General features: G+C 38.4%; 1 protein-coding gene across 1 annotated transcript; it reads left to right on the top strand.

Annotated features, from left to right (window-relative positions):
- The first annotated feature begins 2044 nt into the window (after positions 1 to 2044).
- LOC101294621 (transcription elongation factor SPT6-like) lies at positions 2045 to 9804 on the top strand. Its single transcript, XM_004309604.1, has 17 exons — positions 2045 to 2164; positions 2233 to 2325; positions 2495 to 2618; positions 2738 to 2810; positions 2946 to 3093; positions 3190 to 3310; positions 3422 to 3668; positions 3750 to 3935; positions 4016 to 4129; positions 4206 to 4592; positions 4684 to 4782; positions 4893 to 5687; positions 5993 to 6134; positions 6211 to 7376; positions 7553 to 7762; positions 8170 to 8665; positions 9119 to 9804. Exons 1-17 carry the CDS (start codon positions 2134 to 2136, stop codon positions 9547 to 9549), a joined length of 4863 nt encoding a protein of 1620 aa, XP_004309652.1. The 5' UTR covers positions 2045 to 2133; the 3' UTR covers positions 9550 to 9804.
- Positions 9805 to 11418: the final 1614 nt, after the last annotated feature.

Below are 11418 nucleotides of genomic sequence, written 5' to 3'. Positions count from 1 at the left end.
TTTGGCAGATAACTATAGTCCAGACTTTAGCCGACGAAATAATGTCGTCGGCTAAAGTCTGGACTATAGCCGACGACTTATACGTGTGTCGTCGGCTAAAGTCACCACAGACGAGCTTTTCCCGACGAAATCTTAGCCGACGAAAGGTCGTCGGCTAAGATCTTAGCCGACGAATTAAGCTGACAGGCCGACGAAAAATTTTCGTCGGCTAAAGTGCTTGTCCTGGTAGTGTACGTACGACGACACGTATTTCTAGAAGGATTACTGAAGATTAGAAGTGAGTCAAACCGCAAGACCTTTATTTTGTTTTTGTAATTGGTTTTGTTATTTATAAACGTTTTATTTTCTTTATTTTAACAATTTCTGGAAAAATATTTGAATTTGTTTTTTTTTCTTTTACTTTTCTCGCACACGCCTCAGATTCAGTGTTAGGTGCTTGGAAACTATCGACACCAGGTTCGGGGTGTGACAAGTACATAACACTTTTTTTATCCTAATCTATATAAGGCTATAAGTTGCAGTCCAACTTTCAATCTATTCACTAAATGAACATATGATGTCCAAGTTTTCCTTAATGAAATGTCGATATACCTCCACATGTTTGGTTCGGTCATGTTGAACATGATTATAAGCAATTTTAATAGCAAACGTGCTATCATAATGCAAGTGCATAGATTGCTTAGGTTTAATACCCAATTCTTTCAACATATTACGAATCCATAACATCTCATAGACTCCATGTGCCATTCCTCGAAATTCTGTTTCAGCACTTGATGGAGCAATAACTTTTTGTTTCTTACTACGCCAAGGCAAAAGGTTCCTTTCAACAAATGTAAAATACCCAAATGTAGACCTTCAGTTAGTCTTATCACCAACCCAATTTGCATTTGTGTATCCAACAACTTCCGGTTCACCTATTTTCTCAAACAACAACCCTTTTCCCGATGCCATCTTTAAGTATTTCAAGATACGATAAACTGCATCCATACTAGGACAATGCATAAATTGACCAATCACACTCACAACATAAACAATATTAGGTCTAGTATGTGACAGATAAATAAGTCTCCTTGTTAGACGTTGGTACCTTCCATTATCAGTAAGGACTTGGTTCAGATAGATGACGAAGTTGTGGTTCATCTCAATTGGTGTCTCAACAGGCTTGCAATCAAGCATTCCGGTCTTAGCAAACAAGTCAAGTTACGTTAGGATAAAACAACTCCTTTCTAGCTTAGACCTTGCAACTTCAATTCCTAGAAATTACTTCAACTACCCAAGATCCTTCATCTCAAATTTCTTTGAAATTAAGATACTATAGGGTCTTCGTCTCATTTGAATCGTCCCCTGTAACAATCATATCATCAACATACACTATTACAACACTAATATTACCCTAACTGTGCTTGATAAACAAAGTGTGATTTGAGTTGCTCTATCTATACCTAAAAAATCCTCATTGATTTAGAGAATATTCCAACCCAAGCTCTAGGAGACTCTGCTTTAAGCCGTACAAAGATTTCTTCAACTTACAAACCTTGCCGGTATCGTAAGGTCTATTTTTGACTCCTGACGGCATGTTTATATACACTTCTTTATCCAATTTTATATTAAGGAAAACATTTTTCACATTAAACTGTTGTAGAGACCAATATTTAGTTGTTGTAAGTGAAAATAAGATTCAAACAATGTTGATTTTTGTTACGGGTGCAAATGTTTCTTCATAGCCAATTCCATAGACTCCATCATTTGTTGATATTTCTATCGAATTATTCATTTTTTAGAATGTCGAAATGTTCTTCTTTCAAAAATCTATAGACTCAATTATTTGTTGATATTTCTGACAAAATATTTATTTTTTAAGAATATAGAAATTTACTCAATCGTTATATAAATATATTAATGCTTGTTTCTCATATATTTTCTCTTTAATTTAATTTAACTTGGTCAAGGCGGTTATCTGTTCCCCTGATTTTCCAAAAAGAAAAGAAAAGAAAAGAAAAAAAATACCGTATAAATAAGTTCGTCGAAATGGAGGTGGAATGAAATATCAGTCTCATCCGTCTTGAGAGGCACCCACTTTGTCTCTCTCGCTTTCGATCTCAGTTGCCCTAAAATCTCCTCCGCCACCAAACCATGGGCAAAGCTGTCATCTCCGACGACGAGGGTAATCCCGCTTTCTCTCTCTCTCTGCTTCTCTTTGCTTGCGTTACACTTGTGATGTTTTGTCTTCAGATGAGGTCGAGCTCGACGAGGACGATAGGGAACCGATCGACGGGGACACAGTCGACCGTGACGGCGCCGACGAAGATGAAGATGAAGAAGACGGTACGCCCCCTCGCCTTTGTTTGCTTCCCTTCAGATTGATAAAATTTGTTTTGTCTTTTTAGGGTTTAAGAATGCATATAGGGTTAGGGTTTCATTACTTTAACGAACAATTTTGGGTTCTGGAATTCTGGCTAAGATTGTTATTTTTTGACTATGGGTTTTGCAGAAGGGCCAGATGAATATGAGAAGGACGATTTTATCGTAGACGATGTTGATGAAGAGGATGAGCAGGAGGAAGAAGAGAAGGCGGACAGTGATGAGGAGAGGCAGAAGAAGAAGAAAAGAAAGAAGAAGTAAATTATCTCTTCCCTGGGCTCTTTTTGATTTAAGATTTAGATGTTAGAGTCATACTGTTCCTTATATTTCCCTTTTGCCTTTTTTTGTTTTGTTTTTGTTTTTGTTTTTTTTTCAGAGAGGAATATGTTCTTGATGAAGATGACTATGAGCTCCTGGAGGACAATAATGTGATAGCCCCTCGCAGAAAGGTTGTGAACACTGCCCATATCCATTCCAGTTTCTGTTGAGTTATAAATGCTTTTGTGTATATGTATCTGTGTGTGTTTGTCTGCATACTGAAGTTTGGAAGGGTTTTCTCTGTATTTATTTGGCCAAACTATCAGGGACAATTTAAGCGGCTGAAAAAAGCTCAGAGGCATGCTCAGGGGGATGTTGGCGGATTATCTGATGAGGAGGAGTTTCATGGTACTGGTAAAGGGGGAAGAACTGCAGAGGAGAAGCTTAAGTTCTCATTATTTGGTGATGAGGAAGGTATATCCATCTAGATATATGTAGAACTTGACTTGTCCTTTGAACAATATTTAAATCTGGTTTATTCTTGACTGGTCATTCTATTTGACATTGTAGGTCCTCCACTTGAGGACATTGCTGAAGAGGAGGAACCAGCTGAAGCGGAAGATGATGGAGAAGACGAAATGGCAGACTTTATAGTTGATGAAGAGTTTGATGAGGCTGGTGTTCCTGTTAGGTATGTTGTACACCGTGTGCATGCCTATCTGTGAAATTTGACCAGGTCATGTTTTGAACTTCAATTTCTCATAGGTGATTAATCAAGGCCTTCTTTTTCCCCCTTGGCTAGACAGAAGAAGCTTAAGAAAAAGAAATCTAGGCAGGCAGCAGGGGTATCTTCATCTGCTCTGCAGGAAGCCCATGATATATTCGGTGATGTTGATGTTTTTATTCGGCAACGTCAGCAAGGTTTGGATTTGAGTGAATGGAAGGAAAAAAAGCTTGAGGATGAATTTGAACCGATTGTTCTTTCGGAAAAGTATATGACAATGAAGGATGACCAGATTCGAGAGATTGATGTCCCAGAAAGAATTCAGGTCCATTTATTTTCCTATGAATAATATCCTGTAATTCAAGATTTCATTTTTAATGACCTTTTTTTTATATTCTGTTTGTAGGTATATGAAGAAAGCAGTGGTTTTCTTCCTCTTGATGAAAAGAGCATAGATGATGAGAGTACCTGGATATTCAATCAATTTGCAAGTGGTACAGTTCCTTTTTTTGGCAAGACAGGCCTGGGGAATTTTATAAGCAGGGACGACATCATCGGATTCTTGAACTTGCACCATGTGCAGAAGTTGGATGTTAGTATTCTTGTTTATGTCAGTATACATTCTAGTTTATCTGATATTTAGTTAATTAACCTGTCATTCTCTATTATCAGGTTCCTTTTATTGCAATGTATCGGAAGGAGGAATGCCCGAGTATATTGAAAGATCCGGAACACATTGACATGGATGATCAAAATGAGAAAGCATCCACACTAAAGTGGCACAAGGTACATGTCATTAAGATGGCATGCATTTTCAGTATGAACAAGAAAAATATTGAAAAGCTTACTCTTTTTTGTCTAGGTACTTTGGTCAATTCAGGACTTGCACAGAAAATGGCTGCTGCTTCAGAAGCGGAAAAGTGCACTGCAATCTTACTATGAAAAGCGGTTTGATGAAGAATCTCGACGCATATATGATGAGACCAGACTAACTTTAAATCAGCAACTTTTTGAATCAATTATGAAGTCACTAAAGGCTGCAGAATCAGAGAGAGAAGTTGATGATGTGGACACCAAATTTAACCTACATTTCCCTGCTGGTGAGATAGGTGTGGATGAGGGCCAATATAAGAGGCCTAAGAGGAAGTCACTTTATAGTACCTGCAGTAAGGCTGGCTTGTGGGAGGTTGCCAGCAAGTTTGGTTACACCTCTGAACAGTTTGGTTTGCAGTTATCACTAGAGGAAATGGTAAGTTTGTTATCTTTGTTACACATTCATATGTTTTTCATTACAAAAGACATAAGGTTCTTATTTAACATGATGTTAGAGAATGGATGAGCTGGAGGATGCGAAAGAGACTCCCGAGGAATTGTCTTCAAACTTCACGTGTGCAATGTTTGAGACGCCCCAAGAAGTACTCAAAGGAGCCAGGCATATGGTATGTTTTAATAGTTTTGAGTTCAGTATATTCTGTTTGTAGATTGCCTTATCATAAGTTCGCAACCTCTTGTACAGTGTTGAGTGATGGTCTTTCATGACATGTTTCAGGCTGCTGTTGAGATAAGCTGTGAGCCGTGTGTCCGTAAGTATGTTCGGAGCAACTACTTGGATATGGTTGAGTTGTCCACAAGCCCAACACCAGACGGAAATGCTGCAATTGATGCTTCGCATCAGTTTGCAGGGGTGAAGTGGTTGCAAAGAAAGCCATTAAATAGATTTGAGGATGCACAATGGCTGCTTATCCAGAAGGCTGAAGAGGAGAAGCTTCTTCAAGTTACTATTAAGCTACCGGAAGACAGATTAAACAAGTTGATGAGTGACTTTAATGAGTACTATCTTAGTGATGGTGTTAGTAAATCTGCACAACTGTGGAATGAGCAGCGAAAGTTGATATTGCAGGATGCTCTTTTCCGTTTTCTTCTACCTTCAATGGAGAAAGAGGCAAGAGCCTTGTTGACTAGTAGGGCAAAAAGCTGGTTACTGACGGAATATGGAAAGGTTTTGTGGAATAAAGTCTCTGTGGGACCATATCAACGGAAAGAGAATGACATTAGTACAGACGATGAAGCTGCACCTCGAGTCATGGCTTGCTGTTGGGGCCCTGGGAAGCCAGCAACCACTTTTGTTATGTTAGATTCATCGGGGGAGGTGCTAGATGTGCTTTACACGGGGTCTCTCACCTTACGCTCCCAGAACGTTAATGATCAGCAACGGAAGAAGAATGATCAAGAACGTGTATTGAAGTTCATGACTGAACACCAACCACATGTGGCTGTTCTTGGAGCTGCTAATTTGTCTTGTGTTCGCCTTAAAGAGGATATTTACGAGGTGAGTGTAACTAAAGTTATCATGCTGGTGATTGATTTGTGGTTACTGTTCCAATGTAGTGGGATATATAATTGATTTTTGTAGCTGTGTAGTTTTATTTTATTTTCTATTTTTGGGGTGGGAGGTATTGGTGATTTTTTTTTTGGAAATTGAAATGGAAGCCTTGTTCATCATTTCTGTTGTTTTTCTTGTTAATAGAACTCTTTCCGGTAGAAGAAGATAGTGTATTAGGAAATGAGATGATGACGGCTTTTTAATGTCCTTATTTTATGTGAATTTGCACACGTGATGCTTATTTCTTTGCTTTTTGCAATTATCAGATAATTTTTAAGATGGTGGAGGAGAATCCTAGAGATGTTGGACATGATATGGATGGTCTAACCATTGTCTATGGGGATGAATCTTTGGCTCGCCTGTTTGAAAATTCTCGCATTTCATCTGATCAGCTACCTGCACAATCAGGTATTGATATTCCCTATCTTAGAAATCTCATGTCTTCATATTGAATGGCTCATTGATTATATGTTGTGTTTATCAGGCATTGTGAAGCGTGCTGTGGCTCTTGGGCGTTATCTTCAAAATCCTTTGGCAATGGTTGCCACTCTATGTGGACCAGGAAGAGAAATCTTATCTTGGAAACTCAATCCTATGGAGAACTTTCTCACCCAGGATGAGAAGTATTCAATGATTGAACAGGTGATGGTAGATGTTACAAACCAGGTAGGCCTCGACATAAATTTGTCTATAAGCCATGAATGGTTATTTGCACCTTTGCAATTCATTTCTGGGCTTGGACCTAGAAAGGCAGCATTTTTGCAGCGATCATTGGTAAGATCTGGTGCAATATTTACTCGGAAGGACTTTTTGACAGCACATGGGTTAAGTAAAAAGGTGTTCGTTAATGCAGTTGGATTCTTGCGTGTTCGGCGCAGTGGGTTGGCTGCTAGCAGCAGCCAATTTATCGATCTGTTGGATGATACAAGAATTCATCCAGAATCCTATATTCTTGCACAAGAATTAGCCAAAGATGTTTTTGAAGTTGATGGTGGCAATGATGACGAGGATGCTATGGAGATGGCTATAGAACATGTTAGGGATCGACCTGCTTATCTAAAAAGTCTTGATGTCGAAGCATATGCCAAAAGCAAAGAGCGTGAGAATAAGATACAAACATTTTATGACATCAAAAGAGAATTGATACAGGGTTTTCAGGATTGGCGTAAGAAATATGAAGAACTAAGTCAAGATGAAGAATTCTATATGATTTCAGGTGAAACTGAAGATACCCTTGCTGAAGGAAGAATTGTACAGGCGACGGTTCGAAGGGTGCAAGCTCAAAAAGCGATTTGTGCACTTGAATCTGGACTGACTGGTATGCTTACGAAAGAAGATTTTTCAGATGATTCGAGGGACATTTCTGACTTATCTGAGAGACTGAATGAGGGTGACATTCTCACTTGCAAGATCAAATCTATTCAAAAGAATAGGTATCTGGTGTTCCTAGTTTGTAGAGAGAGTGAAATGAGACATAACCGCGATCAATATATTAAGAATCTCGATACCTATTTCCATGAAGGCAGGAGAAGTCTACAGACTGAGCAAGAAAAAGCTCGTAAGGAGAAGGAGCTGGCGAAAAAACATTTCAAGCCTAGGATGATTGTTCATCCTCGATTCCAGAATATTACGGCTGATGAAGCAATGAAGGTATGCTGCTGTCTATGTTTGTGATGTTGATAATTGGACTATATCTATGTGGGCCTTTACTGGTCTGTACTTTTCTTAATATCAAGACATCCTTGTCAAAAGGACTGTTTAGTCTATATATGCACAAATGTTATTCCAAACCATCTTATAAATATTGTCGTCTACTTGTTTTACAGTTCTTATCTGATAAAGATCCTGGGGAAAGTATTATTCGTCCTAGTTCTCGTGGGCCTTCATATTTGACCTTAACCCTCAAAGTTTATGATGGAGTTTATGCTCACAAAGATGTAGTTGAAGGTGGAAAGGAACACAAGGATATCACCAGCTTACTCCGTATTGGAAAGACCCTGAAAATAGGAGAGGACACTTTTGAGGATTTGGATGAGGTCAGTATTTTAAAAGTAGTCTGTTGGAAATAATACTGTATTAGACGTCTTACTTTTCAGCTTTACCGATCAGTCTTAACTGTCGGTCCTTTGTACTGACAAATTGTCAGTCTGTACCAATGTAACTGGCCTATGTATGTTATGATAGTGCTATTATCGTGGATGGATAGAATTAAGGGAAAGCATGTAACATTTAGTTTTAGTGAAAGATGACACCAACTTATTTTCACACACATGCACACAAACGAGTTAATTTCTGAGGACAGTTTATGTTGTCTATCTATTCTTAGAATATGCTTGTTATACTTGGATATTACCTCATGATAGCATTTCTGCATCTTGATATTGAGGTATAGAAGTTTGGTGGCACAGAAGACTGACATGCTTGTTGGCAAACATAAATGCAGGTAATGGATCGTTACGTTGATCCCCTGGTGTCTCACTTGAAAGCAATGCTAAATTATCGCAAATTCCGACGGGGCACGAAAGCTGAAGTTGATGAACTTTTGAAGATTGAAAAATTGGAGTTTCCTATGAGGATTGTTTATTGTTTCGGGATATCACATGAGCATCCAGGGACTTTCATTCTGACCTATATACGGAGTACAAATCCACACCATGAGTATGTTGGGCTGTATCCGAAGGGGTTCAAGTTCAGAAAAAAGATGTTTGATAGCATTGATCGGCTTGTAGCTTACTTCCAGAAATACATTGATGAGCCTCAACATGAGTCCGGACAATCTATAAGGTCAGTTGCTGCTATGGTGCCTATGCGAAGCCCTGCAACTGCGGGTTCTTCAGGTGCATCCGCAGGCAGTGGATGGGGTGGTATAAACAATGAGGGTGGTTGGAGTGGCCAGTCATTTGACAGGGATAGGTCTTCTACACCTAGTTCCCGAACAGGTATAGTTTACAATTGAAATATATGCAATTAAATGAACAAGGGACTACCATATTTTCCACTCGCTTTAGCCTGTAGGCTGTAAATTTTGGGCTATGTGTTCTTCAAGCAGAACTGGAGTAAACGGATATATTTGGTGTAGAATTTCTTTTTTAACAATTTGGTCAACTAAATCTTTATTTCTTGATAAAAATGGTTATTATTAATCTGTGCAGACATGCAAACTATTAGCTAAGATTTCCTTGCATTTCTTCTCTGCCTTTTATGGATGGTCTTGTTTACACTTAATTTCTCTTTTATCTTTATTAAATAAAATTTCTATCTTGTCTCTATTGGTGCAACCCTGTTAATTTATTTGCTTGTGTAGTAGCATGTTAGTCTCTATGATTATTGTCCTCAGTGTGAAAGCTTAAGGAAATAAGTTGTCACTGAAGTCTTTATGTTTGGTTTTACAGGTAGAAATGATTACAGAAATGGTGGCGGTCGAGATGGACATCCAAGTGGCCTACCTAGACCATATGGGGGGCGTGGTCGTGGTCGAGTAACATATAATGATACATGGGGTTCAGATGCGAAGGATGGCAATGATGGCTTGGGCAACTTTCCAGGTGCAAAGGTTCAAAACTCACCTGGCAGGGAAGCTTTCCCAGGTGTCTGGGGTACAGATGGAAGTAGCAGTGGAGGCGGCAGTGGCTGGGCTGGTGGTGGTGCAAGTGGTTGGGGTAAAGAAAGTGGTGGTGGCACAGGAGGATGGGGTGGGGGTGCAAATGATGCTGCCCCTGATAATGAGCATTCAGGATGGGGTTCTGACTCAAAAAAGAAGGGTTCAAGCGATGGAACTTCAGGATGGGGCTCGCAGAGTGGAGGTGGGGGTGGTGGTTGGTAACTGTTTTCTGCTCTAGGCTTTTTTTCCGCTAGGACCGTGATATAGTTCGGAATCTGTTGCTAGTGTTGGTGATGCCCATTGATCCTTCTCGGACTTCTGAGTTCTGACCAATTACCCTAATTTACCTAGTTATGAGAACTGTAGTAGGAAACTAAATCGTGTCTTGAACAGTTCAATGACACCAACTCTGGTTTATCTTTTATCTAATGGGCTGTCGAAAGTTCTAATTTATCTCGGAAGTGGTCTCTGTTTCTGTGACACCTGTGCGTTTGGATAGTTTACCTTATGGCCTTTGGATAGGTGGATTTGGATCAGGTGTAATCATTGGGCCTGCGGGCCTGGCCTAAAAGCCTGTGGGCCTAGTGGGCCAAAACCTGGCCCGATCCATAGAAAAGCCCATCTCGGTCCTGCTCTCAGCCTGACCCACTACAAGTCTATTAAAGCGTGTCAGGCCCGGTCTTAAAACCCACTATCAAAAGCTCTTTCATTTTGAGGGGGGCGGATCTATAACATACAACCAGAATATCAACCATTAAATCTATTACAACAAACAGTTGAGATTAGTCATAAAATTAAATTTTTTTTTCTTTTTTATTTAATTCAATTAAGTAAATCTATCAATTAAAAACATAATAAAAATTGATGATTACCTACTCTCATTTTAGAATACAATTAACAAGAAGTTAATGGTTTCCTATTGAAACTCATTTACTAGATAAAAAAGGGAAAAAAATAAATATCAGATGAAACTCATTTATTAAAGAGTACCATCATCATCTACCTCTTCTTCCAAAAAAAAAATTATCAGGTAATGTATGCCATAACACATTTGAAAACTTATGATCAGATTATGTATAAAAGTACTCATATCATCTTGTACTATGAACAACAATAAGCTTTTGATAAAAAAACAAAAACAAAACAAAAAAACAACAACAACAACAAGAAGTTGAAATAAGTATGTCTAAGGTGCACTAGATGACACGTTCGACTACAGTCAATTTTCTAACGTGATATTTGTGACTTAATTTGTTTTCTTTCCTCTTTAGTAAATGTGTTTTAATAGGAAACAAATTATTTCCACTTAATTATATTCCAAATGGAGAATAGTAATCATCAATTTTTATTTAGATAGATTTCATAAATTGAATCAAAGAAAAGAAAAAAGATTTAGTTTTATGACTAATCCCAACCGTTGGTTGTTATTATATCTAATGGATGATACTCTGGTTATAATTTTAATTATAATCTTGTATGTCACGGATCCGCCCCCTATTTTTAATATTAGTATTTTTTTTTTTAGATAAATGACATACTATAACCTCTAATAGTTGCTTAATACACAAAACCTACCTTCTAAAATATTTAAACAAATAAGGACAGAAGCCCAAACCCAAAATGATTAGCATCAACCCCTTTTATGTCGTTTAAGGTAAAATGACTGAAAAACCATGTTTTATGAAATAACTACAACACTGTCATTGACAGAAAAAAAAAACTTCTCTCTCACACACAATTTTAGATCCCTAAATCGCCGATATCTTTCTCACCATTGCAAAATCAGGGGCTACAGTTTGGTCACAATAATTCCAAAACAGTGTTGTATGATCACAATATTACTCTTTGCCGATGAAGCCTTACGCTTGATGACGCTCGACACTCGACGACGATGTCAGATGCTTAACGACGACACCAGACACTTGACGATGACGCCACAGACCAATGCCTCCGTTCTCTGCAACAGATCTAAAGATGTTTTGCATTCAGGGAATTGTTGTAATCTACAGGGAAAGTCGTCCTTCAGTTTTCTATTTCTTACCGACTCAATTTTGTTTTTGATTTTCTCCTTTTTGATCAAAGTCTACGTAC

The sequence above is a fragment of the Fragaria vesca genome, unplaced genomic scaffold, assembly GCF_000184155.1.
Source record: "Fragaria vesca subsp. vesca unplaced genomic scaffold, FraVesHawaii_1.0 scf0513007, whole genome shotgun sequence".
NCBI lineage: Eukaryota > Viridiplantae > Streptophyta > Magnoliopsida > Rosales > Rosaceae > Fragaria > Fragaria vesca.
This window is presented reverse-complemented; position numbering and strand designations above follow the sequence as displayed.

Excerpts from the sequence above, each read along its gene's own strand:
- LOC101294621 (XM_004309604.1), top strand. The coding sequence starts at position 2,134 with ATGGGCAAAGCTGTCATCTCCGACGACGAGG. Across the intron at positions 2,619-2,737 it reads AAGAAGAAAAGAAAGAAGAA|AGAGGAATATGTTCTTGATG; the intron begins GTAAATTATCTC and ends TTTTTTTTTCAG. Across the intron at positions 3,094-3,189 it reads ATTATTTGGTGATGAGGAAG|GTCCTCCACTTGAGGACATT; the intron begins GTATATCCATCT and ends TTGACATTGTAG.